At 36.3% G+C, this 22891-nt stretch overlaps 1 protein-coding gene across 1 annotated transcript; it reads right to left on the bottom strand.

Moving 5' to 3' along the window:
• Positions 1-239: 239 nt before the first annotated feature.
• On the bottom strand, positions 240-22760 carry LOC127431156 (transmembrane protein 116-like). Its single transcript, XM_051681443.1, has 11 exons — positions 22357-22760; positions 21937-21983; positions 21757-21820; positions 19523-19651; positions 10485-10589; positions 7657-7706; positions 5780-5863; positions 4960-5095; positions 4515-4659; positions 2855-2934; positions 240-2734 (listed from the first exon to the last, which is right to left on the bottom strand). The coding sequence occupies exons 1-11, from the start codon at positions 22420-22422 to the stop codon at positions 2552-2554; spliced, it is 1089 nt and encodes a 362-aa protein (XP_051537403.1). The 5' UTR covers positions 22423-22760; the 3' UTR covers positions 240-2551.
• Positions 22761-22891: the final 131 nt, after the last annotated feature.

Here is a 22891-nt window from a genome sequence, read left to right as displayed (position 1 = left end):
AGTTACAAATCAAAACGGGAAATGGAAAATGCACACAGCGGTCACACAGGGGTCTCAGGGGGCTAAAATTAACTTGCACAATGACAGCAAAACTTTGATTTGCCAGGGAAAAAAAAGTGTCAGAAATAAACTTAATGTTTTACTAATAATTAACGGGTCAAAAATGAAAATTCTGACTTTATTAACTGACCCTCATGTTGTTTCAAACTCATTATTTTTTTCTTTTGTGGAAAACACACACACACACACACACACACACACACACACACACACACACACACACACACACACACAAGATGTTAGGCAGAATGTTAGGGACTGACAGCCTCAGTCACCATTTACCTTCATTGTATGGATGGATGGATGGATGGACATCTATCTATCTATCTATCTATCTCTCTATTTCAAGTAACAGTACTTGCAGCAGAGGGCAGTATTTACTTCCAAAGTATTTGGTGCGACTGACTTTGACACATATTCTTCCTGCATGTCACAATATTAAAGAGAAAGTGACCAATTACAGTACACACTTTGTGTTTACAATGTCAAGAATACGACACAAATGTTTGTACTGCAGAGTCACACTGCAACTCACAATCATTCATTGTCCACATGGCTGATTGATTGGCAAAAAGAATGTGGCAGAAAAGCTCAATATTTAATAATAAGTATTCAAAAGACAGAAATCAACCCTCACAGTAGGCCTACTTCGACACATAATTCAGTTTAATTAAAATTATTTGTATTTTGAAAAACAGGTATCAAGAATACCGAAATGTACACATGTAAACTTTAAACAAATGCATTCAGAAACTCATATTTCTTTAGTTCAAAAGAAACATAAGATGCCGTTAAGTCATTCTGTAATGGAGAAGAATGTAAGATTCTCCAACTCAAAAAAAAAAAAAAAAAGAAACAAAAAAAAAATGGATGGAAAGTAACAGTATTGTGCTCTCAAATCCTGTTTCAGAGCTGTTTCCCTCTGGCTGTACTCCCCCCTTTGGTCTTTCCTTTTTTCACATTTCAGTAGTTGTCAGTCTTGACCGTGTCATTGCAAAAGGTTACTATAGCAAATATTCACATATCATGAAGTGGGATGATGAAACATTTTCTTGAGGTGGATTCCTCTATTTGCTTTTGGCTCAGCTAACACCAGGTGCTGCATCTAAAATCTTTAACAAATCCAAGACTCTTTATGCTAGTGTACAAGCACCCTTATTATCTACCACATGGTGTTGTTTTGACAGAAGCACACATCATTCCAGCAGTGGTATAAAAACCATACCTTGCTGACTGCTGGCCTTTTAAGCTGGTCTAACTGGTCTCCCAGCTGGTCTAGCTAAAAAGTGCCTAACACCCCTCAAAAACCAGCCAACAGACCAGCCTGACCAAGCTGAGACATCAGCTAAGACCAGCAAACCAGCTTAGGTTGGTTTAAGATTTATTTTAAGCAGGGTTTGGTTTAGTGTACTTGAAGGACCACACAGATTTTGACACATCTCTGATTTTTGCCCTGTCCATGACTGTATTTACACCCTTGCGTCATGTTATCAGTGGACTGTGAAAGTACATGGATTTGCCCACCACTGTCTAGTATGTTTGCACCATTATTGTCGCACTGATCACTGTGGTTCAGTTAAGTAACGCAGTTTCATCCCTATTTTGGAGCATTTGGCTTCACACACAGCTCTGGTTCCCGAAGTAATAATCACATTCATTACATTAAAAAATTTTAACTTTTAAACCTTTACAGACTACTCATGATCCTGCTGATAAGATACACAAATCAGAGAGGCCAACAAAGCGTGCCAAAAGAGCGCTGTAGTGAACGCCCACTTCCTTGACACACTGTGAATGATGCAAACTACTCACTGCATATATTTATCTGATTATTTTGCAATAAACTTGAAATATATTGTTTCTATATTTATAATCAACAACTTTAAATCAATAGTTTTATATTTTCCATTGTTTTTAATTCAATTACATCATGCGTAATGCCTCAAGGGATTGTCAGTCATTCCATCATGAAAGATATTAAAGGTGCACAAAAGTTTTACTTCTAAAGAAATGAACTGTAATTTTGAAGCCAGTATCTAAAATCATGACCACTCACATGAGTTGAAGAATTCAGTCACATCAGTAACCTTATAAACGCTGTTTTATTCTACATGGAGAGGGTCCCCTCATGGGGGCTGCCATGTTAGAATCACATGACCAGCCGAATACTACTCGCTAAATCTCAGTAACCGTCCTGTTATTGGACAGTTTCACTCAGGGATTTAATTAATCCTGGCTGGCTGTGAATAGTGAATTTCTACAGTGACATCTATAACTGAAAACTATTGATTTTAAATAATGCTGCATCCAAGCCGCTAGGTGTCAGTGTAAGTCCAAGATGACACAAAGACAAAAGTTACTGAGTGCACCTTTAACTTTTGCTTAACGATTTTGATTTATGAAAAAAATTGGTTGACAGTGTAATTGCAACACATTTTGTTTTTATGGCATAGCGCTGTATGCTTGAGATTTATCTTGAAGTGTCTTTCTGTCAGACAACATTAGTGAGTGAGCCACCAGAACGCAAAGCAGCATAGTTTTTTTTCTGCGAGCGTAAAAGTGGAGTCTGCGTGTTAACATCACGGAAGGTACTGCTGCTGAGAGAACGAAAGTGTTGTTGTGTCCATCCGTATACCAGGCAGTTCAACAGACCTTGAGATGCAGAGGTAAAAGCCTATAGAGACAGAGAACAACAAATATGTCCATTTGCAAGTAGGATAAAAGCAACTATTTTGTTGGACAGGTCTGTTTGCACATAACAATTAATAGCACGTTTTTATGTATTTCCGCTAACCTGCAAGATGTAGAGGATGACTCCTAACCTTCCTTCTATGATGTCAGGCTTCACCAGAATCATGGTGGCCAGCAAAATTGCTAGTAAACAAAAAATCATAAAAAACAGAATGAAAAGTGTGGCAACAATACTTGTTTTTAGGATTTATTTTTTACGCTGTAAATATGTTTACAGTATGAATTTGTCAGTAGATTAAAATATTGAGAATTTTGGTCATGGTTATGGATCCAGCATATTGGGGGTGTCATGGAACATAAATGATAAGGACTGCATTTAGAACCCACGACAAGCGAGAGGAGATCTAACACTATTTGCACTTAATTAATAACCAAATTAAATACTAGAATTCAGTACAGGGGCATCACTGCAATGTGTTTATTGTGTTTATTTAGAGTTCCACAGACACCCTACACCATCCCCTACCCCTAAACCTAACCCTAACCCTAACCTTCCCTTACAAAAATTAACAATGGTTTTACTACAGTAAACACAGTATCACGTATTTTGTAGAAAATCATAGTACAGATAAAATTAAACATGGTTACTATATTAAGACCGTATTACTGTAGTATCACCACGGTTAATTTTACCCAGATCAAACCTTTCAGCTCCCCTACCTTCACCGTGACCAAATCACTGTGAGGAAATTAACATTTAAATGAACTTTTATTTATTAATTATAAGTAGTATTAAAGAAAATATTAACATTGGAGACAGGAAACAGGATGGGAAAAAGTGGCTAAAAGGTGGAATCGAACCCGGGTTATCCACACGAAAAAAACACACCCACACAGTTGTTACACCCTAGCCACTGCAGCAACACTAGGGGTACAAATTGTCTTCAATTTCTGTGTTTCCACCAGACTATTGGAGTGCAAATAGCCACGCAGTGTGACAGGTATAATTTATTCCTAGTGCAAATAGTCACTACGTCATTAAATTCTGCCTTACAGAGACTGTAAATTGCTTAAAGCAGCACTCTTTGCTTTTTTTCCTCATTAATAAAGTTTAACTCCTAAAGACATGAATTTTAATTTTGCAATATATGTAGTAATAACACAAATTAAGACTCCAGTCATATCAGTAACCTTATAAAAGCTGTTTATTCTACATGGAGAGGGTCCACACATGGGGGCTGCCATGTTAGAATCACATGACCAGCCGAATACAACTCGCTTAATCTCAGTAACCGTCCTGTTATTTGACACTTTCACTCATTGATTAAAGTAATCATGGCTGACTGTGAATACTAAATTTCTACAATGTCATCTGTAACTGAAAACTATTGATTTTAAATAATGCAGCATCCAAGCCGCTAGGTGTCAGTGTAAGTCCAAGATGACACAAAGACAAACGTTACTGATTGCACCTTAACTTTTGCTTAACTCAGTTCCATCTGATTTTGATTTATGAAAATAATTGCTGTTAAGAAGGCCTTTCTTCATCATTTACTGAAAAAAAACGTAAAAGTATTGTTGCTTTTGTGTGCGTGTGTGTGTAGAAATCAGGCACCTGTGCTGGTGCTTGTATTCCGACCAGTCTTTAACATGTAATATTGGGGACATGTGTGAAACAGCATTAAATATATTTAATTAGCACTATTAATCTCATAGGTTATCATTTGAACATTTTCTGCACTAGGCAAATAATGTGTGCTTACCTGGACTCCAGCAGAAGAAGAAGGCTGAGGGATAGAGCAGCATACGTCGTTCCAGGATACGCAAGGTTTCCCAATGATGGTCACCAAAAAAACCCTGAGACGTGACAACACGCTTGTAAAGGGACCGAGCTTTACACATAAGAGTCTGAAAAGAAAAGGTGAAATACGATGAGACAATCAATGTGCCACACAAAATGGAAGAACTGTATATTCATATATCTTAAAATACTTTGCATTCAACGTTTCATCTTTTAAATTTTTTGGCATTCAGTCATGCTTCTAGTTAAATAAAGATAATTGGAATTGATAACATTTATAAAATGATTATGTGTTTAAATCTCAGCACAGGTAGTTTCATTAAATTAGTTAATCAATAACACATTTATTATTAAAGTCATACATTCCTCAGCTTAATGAGACATGATAAATGTTAAAGGCAGCTAACCGTGATGCCGATGAAGGTGAAAAAGAAGGTGGTAAGGAAGATGGCCATACAGTAGATTTGGATGATGCTACATGCTGTGACCTCTGTTATTGTAGATGAAGTGAGATACACAGCACCCGTATGCATCAGCAAACATCTGTCAAAAGAGATTGTTTTAACAACATATTATTACATGTCTCTCTAGGATACTTGATTCTGATTGGTCAGTTGTGGCATTATGCAGTCAAATATTTTTTTATAATCAAAAAAGTACACTCAGTAATTTTCTGAAGTATGTTGATGTAGCTTACATTGGCTTACACTGACACCTAGTGGCCTGAATGCTGCATCATTCAAACACAGTCACAGTTTGTAGTTTCCAGTTACCAATGCCATTGTAGAAATTCACTATGCACAGTAAACCCGGATTAATTGAATCCATGAATGTGTCCAAAAACAGGGCGGTTACTGAGATTTAACGATAAGTATTCAGCTAGTCATGTGATTCTAACATGGCAGCCCCCATGTGCGGACCCTCTCCGTTTAGAATAAAAAGAGTTTTTATAAGGTTACTGATATGACTGGAGTCTTCATCTCACATGAGTGGTCATGATTTTTTTACATATAAAATTACTGTTAATTTCTTTAGAAGTAAAACTTTTGAAATGAAAAAAATACAAATATTGAGTGAACCTTTAAACTGACCATTGTCCCAGGCAACTAATCATTATTCAGAAATATTTCATAGCTGAATGCCACGACTGACTAATCAGAATCAAGTATTCCTGAGTGTAATAAAGTTATTTATTTGCTTAGTGTCAATGTGAAAATACAGACTCACCTGTAGGGCTGGGTGAAGTTTGTATAACACTGAAACACATTTCCTGCCACAAAGACGGGCGCTGTCAGCACTAGAGGTAAAAGACTGAATGGAGAGATCAGGACACAGAATCAGAGGACCAAAAAGCCATACATTCTTGCTAATGCTAACATCGGCCAATTCTTGGCCACATCCCATAGTATGCCAGATTAGAATTTGTAGGTCACCATGGTGTGTTACTAACAGTATGCCAAAGGTGCTTGTGATGGTTCCTTTTTTTTTTTTTTTTTTTTTTTTTTTTAATAAATTGCCAATGAATGCAAAGCAAAAGCTATTACAGCAATTTTTAAATGTAATAGTCAATTTAAAGTAATACATTCAGCTACTGTAGATGTCAGCATTTACATGCAAACACAAACAGTAGCTAAATGACAAAGGGGTGTGATGGCACAATTTTATGCCATGGTATTTTGTTGCAAACTGGCATAATGTCTAACTTCACATTCAAAAGTATGTATTTTTCTACACCAGCAAATCCAATCAGGTCTCATGAAGATTACACAATGTGGCAACATTTTTGCAAAATGACATTACGGTTCGTTACATGTCTTGTGGCAGCTCTGAGGTGAAATGCGCAAAAAGCAAGTTAAATGTTCTCCCAAACAGATGAGTTTTTTAAGATTAATGATCTATTGTGTTTTAAAGGTGCACTCTGTAACGTTTTTGTTTTTGTCATCTTGGACTTACACTGACACCAAGCGGCTTGGATGCAGCATCATTCAGAATCAATAGTTTTCAGTTGCAGATGCCATTGTAGAAATTTAGTATTCACAGTCAGCCATGATTATTTTAATCAGGGAGTGAAAGTGTCAAATAACAGGACGGTTACTGAGATTTAGCGAGTAGTATTTGACTGGTCATGTGATTCTAACATGGCAGCCCCCATGAGAGGACCGTCTCCATGTAGAATAAAACAGTATTCATAAGATTTCAGTCTTCATCTCATGTGAGTTGCCATGATTTTATACTATACATATGTTTCAAAATAACAATTAATTTATTAAGGATTAAAGCTTTTTTCAATGAGGAAAAAATTACTGAGTGCACCTTTAAATCAACAAAACCAACCTCCCTACCTTAAACCTTAACCCTTAACCTAACCAATAGTGTCATAAAAAGGGAATGTGAGATGAAAAATGCAATTGCTGAAGCAACCTCATCATTTTGTCGTGTTTCTACGACACTTTCAGCTCACGTGTTCACTCTTGTGTGCTCTTCAGGACTCATACCCATTCCTTTGCATCAGTTGAGCTACTGCACAATTTGATCATGCACAAACAAGCTTGTAAATTTAGTTGGTTATGTAATGCAACTGTTAAAAATGTATCTACAAGTCATGCGCTATATTAAAAGTGTTTTAATGTCATAAAATAACATTGTGTGAAGAGCTGAGTGAAAAGTGTTAATCTGTAAACTGATAATCTGCTGTTTTCCTTATGATTTGCATTAAAGTGACAAAAAGTCATTGTTGTAGTGCCTGTAGTGTTAATTTCACCAGGAAACTGCTGCGATAAGTACAAAAAGCTACGCAAAAATTATTTATGAGAACAGGTTGAGCAAAGTACACTTTCAGTGTAATTTCAGAGTGCAGTAGAAGTATGGAAATTAGAATATAGTCCTTTTCTCACGTTCTATACAATTAAAGGAAGCACGTGTGCCTACACTTTATGCAAAAGGGGGTTTATAAGGGAAAAGCAGAGGATGAGAGTAAATTCTCATTTTATTTTAGATAAAAACTTATAAAACATAAAATAAATAAATAAAAAACTTACAATTTGTTCTAAAAACTAGCTAGTAATGATTTTCAAATTGTTTTATTTCAGTGATGATGTACTTACCATGACACTACTGGCACCAAACATCTGCAGTTTCTTGCTTGTGCAGGATGCTGAAATTAACAGGCTGCCAGTATTAGTATTAGTAATTAGTATTGCCAGTATTGACATTACAGTGCATCCGGAAAGTATTCAAAGCGCTTCACTTTTTCCACATTTTTTTATGTTACAGCCTTATTCCAAAATGGATTAAATTCATTATTTTCCTCAAAATTCTACAAACAATACCCCATAATGACAACGTGAAAGAAGTTTGTTTGAAATCTTTGCAAATTTATTAAAAATAAAAAACGAAAAAAATCACATGTACATAAGTATTCACAGCCTTTGCTCAATACTTTGTTGAAGCACCTTTGGCACCACTTACAGCCTCAAGTCTTTTTGAGTATGATGCTACAAGCTTGGCACACCTATTTTTGGGCAGTTTCTCCCATTCTTCTTTGCAGGACCTCTCAAGCTCCATCAGGTTGGATGGGGAGCGTCGGTGCACAGCCATTTTCAGATCTCTCCAGAGATGTTCAATCGGGTTCAAGTCTGGGCTCTGGCTGGGCCACTCAAGGACATTCACAGAGTTGTCCCAGAGCCACTCCTTTGTTATCTTGGCTGTGTGCTTAGGGTCGTTGTCCTGTTGGAAGATGAACCTTCACCCCAGTCTGAGGTCCAGAGCGCTCTGGAGCAGGTTTTCATCAAGGAAGTCTCTGTACATTGCTGCATTCATCTTTCCCTCGATCCTGACTAGTCTCCCAGTTCCTGCCGCTGAAAAACATCCCCACAGCATGATGCTGGTACCACCATGCTTCACTGTAGAGATGGTATTGGCCAGGTGATGAGCGGTGCCTGGTTTCCTCCAGACATGACGCTTGCCTTTCATTCCAAAGAGTTCAATCTTTGTTTCTCATGGTCTGAGAGTCCTTCAGGTGCCTTTTGGCAAACTCCAGGCGGGCTGTCATTTGCCTTTTACTGAGGAGTTGCTTCCGTCTGGCCACTCTACCATACAGGCCTGATTGGTGGAGTGCTGCAGAGATGGTTGTTCTTCTGGGAGGTTCTCCTCTCTCCACAGAGAAATGCTGGAGCTCTGTCAGAGTGACCATCGGGTTCTTGGTCACCTCCCTGACTAAGGCCCTTCTCCCCCGATCGCTCAGTTTGGCCAGGCGGCCAGCTCTAGGAAGAGTCCTGGTGGTTCCAAACTTCTTCCATTTACAGATGATGGAGGCCACTGTGCTCATTGGGACCTTCAATGCTGCAGAAATGTTTCTGTACCCTTCCCCAGATCTGTGCCTCGATACAATCCTGTCTCAGAGGTCTACAGACAATTCCTTGGACTTCATGGCTTGGTTTGTGCTCTGACATGCACTGTTAACTGTGGGACCTTATATAAACAGGTGTGCGCCTTTCCAAATCATGTCCAATCAACTGAATTTACCACAGGTGGACTCCAATCAAGTTGTAGAAACATCTCAAGGATGATCAGTGGAAACAGGATGCACCTGAGCTCAATTTTGAGTGTCATGGCAAAGGCTGTGAATACTTATGTACATGTGATTTGTTTCGTTTTTTATTTTTAATAAATTTGCAAAGATTTCAAACAAACTTCTTTTACATTGTCATTATGGGGTATTGTTTGTAGAATTTTGAGGAAAATAATGAATTTAATCCATTTTGGAATAAGGCTGTAACATAACAAAATGTGGAAAAAGTGAAGTGCTGTGAATACTTTCCGGATGCACTGTAAATAGACAATATTGTGAACTATTGCTGTTTACTAAGGAGCCATTTAGAGGACAGTGTTCCGTACTTATTGCGAGGGCACTCAAAACTTATTGTGAGGGAATGTAAAACTTATTGCGAGGGAACGCAAAACTATTACAAGGGCATGCAAAATTTATTGCGAGGGAATGCAAAACTTATTGTGAGGGAACGCAAAACTTTTGTGAGGGCACGCAAAACTTACACAGAGGGAAAGCAAAACTTATTGCGAGGGCACACAAAGCTTACTGCGAGGGCATGCAAAACATTTTGCAAAAGAACGCAAAACTAATGCGAGGGCATGCAAAACTTATCGCAAGGGAATGCAAAACTATTGAGAGGGCATGTAAAACTTACTGCGAGGGAACAAAAAACTATTGCGAGGGCACGCAAAGCTTACTGTGAGGGCACGCAAAACGTATTGCAAGAGAACGCAAAACTAATGCGCGGGCATAAAAAACTTATCACGAGGGAATGTAAAACTATTGCGAGGGCACGCAAAACTTATTGCGAGAGAACACAAAACTAATGTGAAGGCACGCAAAACTTATTGCGAGGGAATGCAAAACTATTGCGAGGGCACTCAAAACTTATTGCGAGGGAATGCAAAATTATAGTGAGGACACGCAAAACTTATTGCGAAGGAATACAAAACTATTGCGAGGGCACGCAAAACTTATTGTGAGGGAGGCATGCAAAACCTATTGTGAGGGAACACAAAACTATTGTGAGGGCATGCAAAACTTATTACGAGGGAATGCAAAACATATTGCGAGGAAAAGCAAAACTATTGCGAAGGCATGCAAAATTTATTGCAAGGGAATGCAAAACTATTGTGAGGGCACGCAAAACTTATTGTGAGGGAACGCAAAATAATTGCGAGGGCACGCAAAACTATTGCGAGGGCATGTAAAACTTATTGCGAGGAAAAGCAAAACTATTGCGAGGGAACACAAAACTATTGCGAGGGAACGCAAAACTTATTGCAAGGGCTCGCAAAAATATTTCTGAAAAAAGAAAATTCCCGCCCTGTCCTCTCAGGGTTTCCATAGTTATTAGCTTGTTTAGAAAGATACATTTATTACCTCAGCTGGGAAACCATTCAGTATCCTGTAATACTTCCTGCTCAGTCCAGTGTACAGCACCCAAACATAGTGCAGTGTGTAAAAGAAAGATGCCATATACAGCATCTGTAGGGTGTTAAAAAGAGAATAAAAGAGAAAAACTTAGTTAGGAACTTAGGACTTAAGTCAAAATTAGAAGTCAAAGTTACACTGTAAAAAGTGGTAACCTGTAACTGTTACCTTAAAGGAATATTCCGTGTTCAATACAAGGTAAGCTCAATCGACAGCATTTGAGGCATAATGTTGATTACCACAAAAATTATTTTGACTCATCCATCCCTTTAAAAAAAAAAAGGTTACAGTAAAGCACTTATAATGGAATGTGTCCAGTGAATGGGGCCAATTTTTGGATGATTTAAAGGCAGAAATGTGAAGCTTTTAATTTTATAAAAGCACTTACAATTTTGTAGTGCACTTCTTTTAAACCTCATGTATTATTTGAGCTGTAAAGTTGTTTTTTACAGTCATTTTAGGGTTTTAGGGTTTGTTGACATTACATCATCATGGCAATGAAGTTGTAAAATTGGCTAAAACTTTACACAGAAAAGATTTGTAAGCGATTTTATTACACTAAAATTGTGTTTATGCACTACATATAACACACATACTGTATATGTCTTGTGGCTATACTTTTAAAATAGTGAGTATTTTAACGTTTACAGATTGACCCCATTCACTGCCATTATAAGCGCCTCACTGGAACCCAGATTTATTTATTTTTTATAAAATGAGGGACAAGTCAGGTTAAATTTTTGTGGTAATCAATATTATGCCATAAATGCTGTCGACTGAGCTTAACTTGTATTTAAGCCGGAACATTCCTTTAAAGAGCTATTTCCTCCTGATCTAACCTAAAATTATAATTTAATTCACTAATCTAAAATTTGTTTAGTTGGTGTAACCTTATGTATTCAGGTTGATTCAATGATGTTTAGCAATGTTTCTGATTTTAATAAAAACCAGTTAAATTAGAGGTTATCAAATGAAGCACATTTTTAGGTTAACATTTTTTAAGTGTACTCTGTAATGATACTATATTTTATATAGGGGAGATCGGGGTTAATTTTCACACATTTTTGTGAATATTTCTCAGACCTTTGCCCTGTTGTCACACTATATGCGGTAAGCTGTCACAATGTAACCTAACCAAAGACCTAACAGACTATTATAGGCTTCTCAGCTAAATCTGAACATGCCACACAACTGCTTGTCCAGTCACTTGTCATAACTAGACTGGACTACTGTAACGCTCTCATTGCAGGCCTCCCTGCATGTGCAACTAGACCCCTCCAAATGATCCAGAATGCAGCAGCATGTCTGGTCTTTAATGAACCAAAGAGAGCACATGTTACACAATTCCTTGTCTCTCTCCACTGGCTACCGGTTGATGCACGTATCAAATTCAAGGCTCTGATGCTGGCATACAGAACAGTTACTGGGTCTGCTCCAGCATACCTCAAATCATTTATGCAGAACTACGCACCCACTAGAAGCCTGCGGTCAGCTAAGGAACGTCGCCTTGTTGTACCAACACAAAGAGGCACCAAAACACTTTCCCGGACTTTCAGCTTCATCATACCACGTTGGTGGAACGACCTTCCCAACTCCATCCACGAAGCTGACTCACTCTCTGTCTTCAAAAATGACTAAAAACACATCTTTTCCATGAGCACTTAACCAGTCATTAAAAAAAAAAATAAAACATTCTGTTGCACTTTATTCTGTTTTGAATACTATTATGATGCTAGTGATACTTTGTAATACAGCACTTTTCATACCACTGTCTCCTAAGATGATTCGCTTATGTTTTCCTCTCTTGTAAGTCGCTTTGGATAAAAGCATCTGCCAAGTGAATAAATGTAAATGTAAATCTAAACAGTAAAGCAAGAATATAAAACATGAACATAAAACATGCAAACATAATATCAAACCATTATTTTGATCAACAAATATTGTAATTAATAAATTGTACAAATTTAAATGTAGAACACATGTGACCACTAAGCCCAATAAAAATTTGACAACCTGCCCCATGATAAACCTGACATTTATGAAAAATAACCTTATCCTGAGAACACAGTTCATCCTCTTGGTTACAGTCTACCTTCAGTATATACACTACCGGTCAAAAGTTTTGACACTTGACCGAAATGTTTCCCATGATCTTAAAAATCTTTTGATCTGAAGGCGTATGCTTAAATGTTTGAAATTAATTTTGTAGACAAAAATATAATTGTGCCAACATATTAATTTATTTCATTATAAATCTAAAATTTAATTTAAAAAAAAGAAAGTTTTTGAAATTGATGACTTGGACCAAATAATAAAGAAAAGCAGCCAGTAAGTACCCAACATAGATGGGAACTCCTTCAATACTGTTTAAAAAGCATCCCAGGGTGATACCTCAAGAAGTTGGTTGAGAAAATGTCAAGAGTACATTTCTGCAAATTCTAGGCAAAGGGTGACTACTTTGAAGATGCTAAAATATAACACAGTTTTGATTTATTTTGGATTTTGTTTAGTCACAACATAATTTCCATAGTTCCATTTATGTTATTCCATAGTTTTGATGACTTTACTATTATTCTAAAATGTGAAAAAAAAAATTAATGAGTAAGTGTTTCAAAACTTTTGACCGTTAGTGTAGTTGAGTATATTGGAATAGTTATTCTAATTTTTAGATAATTTAGGGTTTCGAACTTGTTTTTGTGCTGGTGTTCAAACTTGGTCTTTGAAACCAACATACAAAACCACTCCTGAAGAAAACACATTTAAGTAATTGGACTTTCGAATCAAAACCTTATGGTTACTGAGAAATAGCCCTTGTGACAACTTCCCCATGTGACACCTAGCCCAGGTGTGCCCTCTGGCTTACTTTCACATTCTGATCTTTGAAAAAGTTTAACCATGTTGTCTCAACATTGTTACTTATGACTCCCCCATTCATTCTTAGTTTGTCTTATGACACTTTTGTTGGCACTCATGTCAAAGCGTTTCAAAGTCGTTAAATGACATTCCAGGAGTGTAGAGTCAGTTCTTTATGATAAAAGATTATTTCTTTCATCTTATAAAACCAAAATGGTTTTCCTTTCTGATTTGCCTTTTGCAAATGATTGAAAAAGGAGGATATATAGTTGTTATATTTGATCATGGTGTATATTGCCTATTTAACTTGTTTCACTGCCTGATTCTAATGCATAGCAAAAATGTATAGAATCCATAGAAATACATAAAACTCATGCTAACTCATGCTCATGCTATCAAGCTCCAAAAAAGAACCACAGAAATTCTGAAAAACATATACTGTATTACTCCAAGTTCTCTGAAGCTATGTTGAGGGCACAAATGTATTATATGGTCATAAATATGGTTATTGAAGAAGTCGGGTCTGTCAATAGCAATTGTTCACGTCCTCGTCTAGGGTGAGATGGATTATGACTTTCTTAAACAGTCTGGCTTTATATTGCCTTTTTTTCAGTATAGTTCCTTTTGCAAAAGTCTTGGGAGACAAACCCATACGAAAATTGACCATGGTATTACTATAGTAAATTTAGGACCAAAAGTTTTTTGGGGCCTTTATTACATTTAGGACCAATAGTTATTACATTTTGGGCCTTTATTACATTTAAGACAAATAGTTATTACTTTCACGAACTTTATTACATATAGGACCAATAGTTATTACATTTAAGGTCTTTATTACATTTACGACCAAAAGTTATTCCATACCTTCATTACGTTTAGAACCAATGGTTATTATATTTGTGCCCTTTACAAGCCATACGATAGCTTTGTGTGAGGAACAGATAGAAATTTAGGTCGGTATTCACTGAAAAGTTTCTCTCAAAGCTTTCAAATATCCTTCTCATTTGCATACATTAAAATATGACCGCTGCTACCCATTCCATCAACACTCTATGAACATTGTATTCATTAACAATGTTAGTACAACACACTCAAAAAACACTGTTTTATAAACTCTAAAAAAAGATGGTTCTTCAAATAATTATATATAGAACCATATATTCCTGAAGAACCCTTTTGTGCTGAAATGGTTCTTTGCATTGGGCATTAGGGGTTCTTTATTTCGGTCCTTTTTTGAATATAACTACATTTACATTTACATTTATGCATTTGGCAGACGCTTTTATCCAAAGCGGCTTACAGTGCACTTATTACAGGGACAATCCCCCTGGAGCAACCTGGAGTTAAGTGCCTTGCTCAAGGACACAATGGTGATGGCTGTGGGAATTGAACCAGCAACCTTCTGATTACCAGTTATTTGCTTTAGCCCACTACACCATCACACCACTCCATACTACATAACTGCCAATAAATTCTTTCAAAGCCACTTTGAACCATTAGCAGTTTTAGCAGGAAAGTTATCAGGAATAACAAATCCCACTAGTACAGTTACATGGGAGTGAGCATTTGCTTATTTTTCTTTCGCTTCACTCGATGTTTTTGAAAGTGAAACCATGGCAAATTTAAAGATTACATTTTATCGTAAATGTGCAGTTTGGGAGTAAGAGGTTGGCCAAATTATTAATGACACTTTTGTAACCGCTATGGCTGTAACTGTTCATGCTGGGGAGATCACATTTTCTAAGCTCATTCACGTCATAAATTTCAAGATGAATATACAGTAAACTGTATGGCGAAACTTTCCCCAAGCTGTTACTATTTTAAGCATTAATGTATCTAATCGCGCAAAAGAATTTTTCTCATTGCAACATTATCCTCTACGCATTCAATAATTATACATAATTTTACTCAGAGCTTCTTAACCTTTAGATTTAGAAATGTAGCCACAATGTCCAAAATAAACAGCATCCAGTTATTTTTTGCAAATATATTTAATAATCCTGATTAGGATTCATGAAGATAGAACCAAGAGCTCATGACATTTTCTCTCCCTGTGGGGCATGAGACTGATGGACCAACTTTAGTGCTAATAACCTCTAAATAATAATCACAGAATGAATGAAACTATGTCTGTTATCAGACAACAGACAATTGTATCACTGCTTGATAAAGGCAGCACAGCACATGGGTAGGTTTTTGCAAAATTTTGAGCAAGCTGAGCAAATTAAGCGCTTTCAATTTGAACCTTTATAAATGTAAAACTTTCTGTAACTGGTGGTTTCTTGCCATAAGATTGTCCTTTTTTTATTTTACAGATCTCTACCAGAACATGCAACTGTGACCAACTCAAAACTGTCATTTTGTTTAAAATACTGACATTATGTTCTGAAAAAAGAAGGTAATTTTGGATTTTTATTGTGTTTTCAGGTATCCATCCCACCGGCGGTACGAATTGTCTGCTCTAATAACAGCATATGGCTGCATTAAAGATATCTGATTATGTAAGTTTTAAGTAGTCCTTTTTATCTCTCTTTCTATTTCATATCTATTTTTGCCATTCATTTATACACTGTAATAATACAATGCCATTTCTTTGTGTCATAGGTTTACAGTTAAAAAGCAGCTACACTACGTCTTCCAGCTGTATTCGGTGAGGATACTTATTGCCACTTTTCCGCTAAATACGTGAGTGATAAAGACTGAATTTGTGATCCATATAGAATTTTGGAATGTTCCAATTATTTACTTAGGTTTATGCATAAACATTTTGCCCAGTCACAAAATAAATAAACACATAAAATTAAAACCTATCACTCTTTATTTCACTTTTTCTTTTTCACATTGTAAAGGGCTCACATATATTGTCCACATATACTGAAAGACTGACTCTGAACCTAATTGTGTATTTCTACTCAGACCGACACTGTTGGACCCTCTTTACCTGCAGAGGGGGGCTGCCACTCAATTACACCAAAATACACAGTGATGGATGGTGAAGACATCATAGAGGATTGTGCAGATATTTTAGTGAAATGTAGATCATTGCATCTATTTTGTTTTTCCATGGGACTTTGCTCTTTCTTGAATGACTGGTTGTCAGTATGGAAGAAAAATGCTTTCTCTATAAAAGATCGAAGAATGTTCACGTTTCTGTCCCAGCCTTTCACATTATGTATTTGTTGATGTATTTATTAATGTAAATATGTATATATAATATTTTATTAATGAGTGATTTATGCATTTGAAATGATTTAATCACAATAATTTAATAACAATTATTTATTAAAGTATTCAGCTAACAATTGCTGTAAAAACATAATTTTTTCCACAATTTTTCATTTAAATAGAAAATAAAAGTACTTAATTGACACATGCCTTACTTTTATTTTATGTATTTGTTTGTTTGTGTTTATACTTAATATAAAACCATAATTGAGGCTCTAATGTATTATAGGAGCAGAAATATAGTGCATCAAAAAGGTTCTTTGTAGCAATTTTGAGGTTCTATATAGCACTTTCAAATGAAGGTTCTTTATGGAACCTTTAAAAAAAGGGTTCTATTTAGCACCAACAAGGGTTCTGCTATTGTTACAAGCCAAAGAACCCCTTATTTGGTACTATTTAGAACCATTTTTCTTAAGAGTGTATATAAAGTGCTTTATGCTTGGAGGCTTAATGCAGGATTACAATTACATGAATAAGGATTTTTATCTTTGTTTTATATATCTGACAATACAGTTGCTTTCCACAGTGAGATACAATGCTTAAGGAATTCAAAGAACATGATTCAATATATGAGCAGCTCATTTTGATTAGACATGTATAAGCTCTACAGGTTTATATGTATAGTAAACTTGAGCATGCCCTTCATGTGAGATATGACTCATCAGGAAGTATGCCAAATGAGCAAACGCTGGGCTTTCCAGAGAGGCGTTTTCTCTGCCTGAAGCAAAGCTGGAGAGATCTAGGAATAGAAGTTCGAAAGGTTTTACCAAACCCAGGTTTAAGCAGTGACTGCCAATTTCGAATGCATTTTTACTAATGTCCCATGTTCCGTTAATAAACTTCAATTTAATAATCAAATTATTACGTACTGCAAAAATATACACTTAACTTTGAAGTCCCTAAGATACAGCATAGGGTTAGGAAATCAAATTGCATTTTCAGTTCGATAAATGACATAAAAATTATCAAATGGAGCAAAAACATGCAGGGCAAACAGTGGTACCCCAATAACAAACAACAGAAGGAACCCTCCTTTATACAGGCACATGTAGACTTCAAAAGTGGGGCAGAACTCATTATATCTGGTCAAACAATATGAACCAGATTTGCCGCTCCACTTCTTTTTCAGACTCGTCCCAGTTCCTTGTTTGTTATGTGCTATGCGGGACACACTGGTTATAATAGCTGAGCAGGGAACAGTTCCGTTTTTGAAGTGAAACTGCTCGAGCACTAGTAGATTTCTTAGTGCTTTCCCGATGTTATTTCTCAGCTAAATGAGACCCAAACATGTTTAGATAACGAAGAACACATGTTTGGGCCTGCAGTGAACTGGCAGACAACAGGAAAGCATCGCACAGTTAAAATGTTAACATGACCGCCCTCTTATGTGACTCATCCTTTTTCAAAATGTTGTGGAATTTTTAGAAGGTACAGTTAAATCCTCATATTCTGTTTGTGGTCTGAGATTTCCCAAAGGCCCTTTTAATATCTCAAAATATATACTTAACAATGCCGCATCTTACTAGACTTTTCCTATTCTTGTAAAAACTGGTTATAAAGAACATTTCAACTTGATAACATACATCATCATGAAAAATTTCCAGCATGCATTGCAACATGAATAAATTATGCGGTTAGTGTTACAGGCTTAATTTTAGCTGTTCATTGACTTTATTTATGCTGTTATTGTTGTTGTTTTTTATTGCCACTGTTAGTCAATTGTTGGGTGGTGATGTTAGGAGCTCATCTTTTACTTTACGAGGTTTGTTGATTGTCACCGTTATTGAGGTTTGTGTGTTAAGGGTTGAGGTCTATTGTGTTCTAAAGCCCCATTCACACTGCCAGCGACATCGCGCGAGAAAGCGACACGATCCCATTCATTTTCAGTGAGAGCATAGCGACTTCCACCAACGTGAGCTGCAATGGCCGTTTGGCGACAGAGATCGCTGTTGAGAGCAACAAGACAAGCTGACAAAATGACGAGCGACATTCGCAAGCGACTACCAATGAGAGTGAAGTCAGCGGAGCTCACGTCACCTGTCTCCAGGCAGATTGGAGATGAGTGCAGGCAAGACGGAGGAGAAGTTTCAGTGTCGTGAGGGATTTTTACAGTTCTAACCACATGCATGGATATAATAAAACAATGATGCGTGGATAAGTGTGTAAGAAACGGTCTGCATTCCAAGTGAGTTTGATTCATTTATTCATGATAGATTGATTGTCTTGTTAATGATTTAATGCACTGAACACTGCTGCACGTTATATAAAACACTCTACACTGCAGAATGTACATTTTTAGAGAAAAGATAACTGATTCCTTATTAAATTGTAATATCTTAATTTTACCAGTATTTAGGTCTCATCTGTGATCAAATTTTCAAAAGTTATGGCCAGACATGCAGTCCTCCAATAATGTTACAGCGACAAACAGTAGGAATTCCCACTAGCAACACAGATCGCAAAGTCTAGCGACACCAAGCCACAAAGCCGCTGGCGGTGTGAACGGGGCTTAAGTCAATCAATTGTACTTACTGCCTTGCCTTGCAAGACATATATCTCTTCAGAGGCAAATATTGCAGTTAACGTCATGTAAAAATAATTGAAATGGTGACAAAATGAAAGTTTTCGTATTGTGAATTGATAGTTGGCTGAACAAGAAACGAGTACTTCTCACAAGAATTCTTGCATTTAGTGAACAAATTCACACTGACTATACAAAGCAATGTTACTGGGGACAAATATTAAACTTTATTATCTTACTGCATCATGTTGCCTTGACTTTTTAAGTTTGCTCAACAATTATTTTTTTACAGTGTGGCTTTAATTGTGGAAGTGCAAATACCACGTAGTGAAAATGTTGCTCCTTTCCCAATTTTAGGCCTAATGTCAGCATGATATTGTTTTTGTACCTGTTCCACTATGTGTAGGTTATAGCAGGTGGCATAGGAGTTACAGGACTGGGTGAAGAGAAGACCCCCACACATCCAACTCAAAGCTAACAGTAGGTCTGTTAAACTTAGCAAGAATAGTGGCAGCACCTGAAACAGAGAAAATAAACTGGTATTCATCATTCTTGCAGGATGTGCTGCTCCTAACAACCATTTATGATCAACTGAATGTCCCTGGGTTTGATGATAAAACATAATCACTAATACACTCAAAACAAATAGCTCTTTGTCTGAACTTGATTCAGTTGTGGACAGTGTTTCTACATATTTGAAATGAGTTTTCTTAACTTTAAATTACTATGTAATCTCAACACAAACAGAATAAACCTAGTTGTTATAAAACCTAGATATTATTGTCCTATTTAGTACCATCAATTCTGTTATTAATTCTTCTAATATGGTTGGCCCTGATGTATTAGAAGCTACATGCGAAAATTTTCTCCGATTTTGCTTACTAAGGTTGCTAATATTAGATCTCAAATTCTACCTGTTGCTTATGTCCCATCAAACCCTCTTGTATGCCCTGCTATGTTTGGTCACTTTGAACCTGTCTCTTTTCCCAGTCTGGCAAAAATTGTAGATCAATTAAAGCCATTTCAGTCTGGGTTCAGAGCACATCATAGCACAGAATCTTCACTTTTAAAGGTTCTTAATTATGTTTTCTTAACTTTGGACTCAGGGGATTCTGCAATTTTGGTGCTGTTAGATCTTAATGCGGCATTTGATACCATAAACCATGATATACTTATAGCCCGACTTGATCAGTCTGTAGGGATCCAAGGAACTGTCCTTAACTGGTTCAAGTCATATTTAAGTAATAGAAGCTTTGCAGTTACTTTGAGTGAATATTCATCTTCCACAGCTCCTCTTATTGTGGGATCCCGCAAGGCTCTATTTTGGGACCAATTTTGTTTTCATTATATATGCTTCCAATTGAGTCAGTTTTTAACAAACGTGGAATATCCTTGATATATCATTGTTACGCAGATGATACTCAAATTTATCTGCCAATGAAAAAGAAAGGTAATTAATTAGAACCTCTTTTAGCTTGCTTAAAGGATTTAAGAGATTGTTGTGTTTGGGGTCCTCTAACTTTAATCTAGGTCCTCTAGCTACATATTGTAAACCGATGGTGAGGAACTTAGGGGTACTTTTTGATAGTTTGCTTAGATTTGACAAACAGATTAATTCTGTTGTCAAATCAAGTTTTTTTTTTTTTTCACTTAAGAATACTGGCTACGGTTAAGTCTTTTCTTTTGTTTCATGATTTTGAGAAGGTGATGCATGCATTTGTTTCATCATGTCTGGACTATTGTAATTCACTGTACGTAGGTGTTAGTCAGTCCTCCTTGTCACGACTGCAAATTGTCCAGAACACTGCTGCTAGACTCTTGACCGGTACTCATAATCGAGATCATATTACCCCAATATTGGCCTCTCTGCACTGGCTGCCAGTCCGTTACAGGATAGATTTTAAGATTTTATTTTTGTTTTTAAATTGTTTTGACTCAATGAGTTATTTACAGATGGCGGGCACAGCTGAGCTTAAAGGGTTAAGTACTAACTAGTGTAAGTCAATGTTTGCATGCTGAATACATGTTGGCTGGGAGCACAACAGGGTGTAGTTTAGTAACTGTGCTATGAATATCACAGATATTGCTCAAAAAAGCAAGTGATAAATTTCATGTGTGATATCTACCTGTCCTCAGTGTTAGCTCAAGCTCCTCCACTATTCACCATAATGGTAACCACTAAAATTCCCACCAAAATAACCGAAACTCTTCTAAATCTCAACATAACACAACATTAAAAACTAACAATTATCCCCGTTTATATTAATCTTGCACAAAAACACGTAAAAAAATTATTTAATATTTACTCTCCCTATCAAGACATGAAAAAGCATGCTGGGAAATGGAAATCTCCTGCCCAGTTTCATCAATGCTACATCAACACCCCAAAAAGTATTCATGTTGTCCAAACAAAAATGGATTAAGAAAACTTCCATTTCAAAAATTTAAATGGTTAGACCACAATGAAATGAAGTTGTTGTGTCATTTAATTACATCAATTGAACACGCAGCAATATCCTTTTTTTGAGTGTATATGGGCTACAAACTTTCTGAGTGATATTGTCAAAATTACATGTTTGCATGTTTAACATAACTAATAATTCATTGCTGATGGAGGCTTACCTCTGGTTTTCTTACAAGTCTTTGAAAAATGGCATATATGATTATGGAGCCAGCACCAAAGATGCTGAAGGAATAGGGAGACAAATTATTTGTACATATAAATGTGTACACAATATATAAACATTTATTGTTAGTGTCTGATATAACTACAAAACTAAATCACTTTGAAATAGTGGTCACCTTAGGACAGCCATGATCATCTGAATCCATCGAACTGCTGAGTATACCTAGATCAGAAAAAAAAAAAAAAAAAAAAAAAAATATATATATATATATATATATATATATATATATATATATATATATATATATATATATATTATCATGACACGCATGACCCAGATATAAAGTGTCTGGAAAAATGTACTGTATATTAGCCTACGCAAATTATAAGGAAGGGATTATTTTACATAAAAATAAAAACAATACAACATTTAATTCTCATTCAAGAATCATCCCTTCCAAATGTCTTAAATTCTTAGAATTATTTGTTATTTAAAGAAAATCTAAATATCTTGAGTCCAAAGCACGCCAACAGCATATTTCTGTGCACGTGGCATGTAAACACAATAAGTGATGCGTTAGTTTTCAGCTACTTACATATGTCCAGTTTTCAGTCGGAGTGGTGGTGTTTATTGCTGAATTATTTTGCTCAAAAACGTCCATATTATAATAAATATTCAGTGATCAATTTAACTTAAGCAATAATAATAATAATAATAATAATAATAACAATAATAAACAATCCACGCAGATTCCCTATAAAGAGACAGGAATTATTCTGGTCGTAGCTCTGGAATGATTTATTTGCAACCAGAACAATGAGCATATAAGCACTATATAGCAGTACAGATTAACAAAAGTGCTTTCGATTTTGAGCACTGTAAATAATAACCGCGCTCCACCTATTTAGTCACACAAACTCTCATAGGATAAGATCTGACTACAACACAACTGCGTCATGAGGCGTGCTTGCTTCAATAGTTCTGTCGCTGAAGCGTTTTGCTTTGTGCTTTGGGTCGTCATCATGCTGAAGTTTTGCCAACCGTCCCGTCAGACTGTTTTGTCTGTTGTGTGTCGTATAAATGATATGCCATGCAAACTTTGCCATTACCGTTGTTTCTATCGGCTGAGC

This window comes from Myxocyprinus asiaticus, chromosome 3, assembly GCF_019703515.2.
Source record: "Myxocyprinus asiaticus isolate MX2 ecotype Aquarium Trade chromosome 3, UBuf_Myxa_2, whole genome shotgun sequence".
Lineage (NCBI taxonomy): Eukaryota > Metazoa > Chordata > Actinopteri > Cypriniformes > Catostomidae > Myxocyprinus > Myxocyprinus asiaticus.
This window is presented reverse-complemented; position numbering and strand designations above follow the sequence as displayed.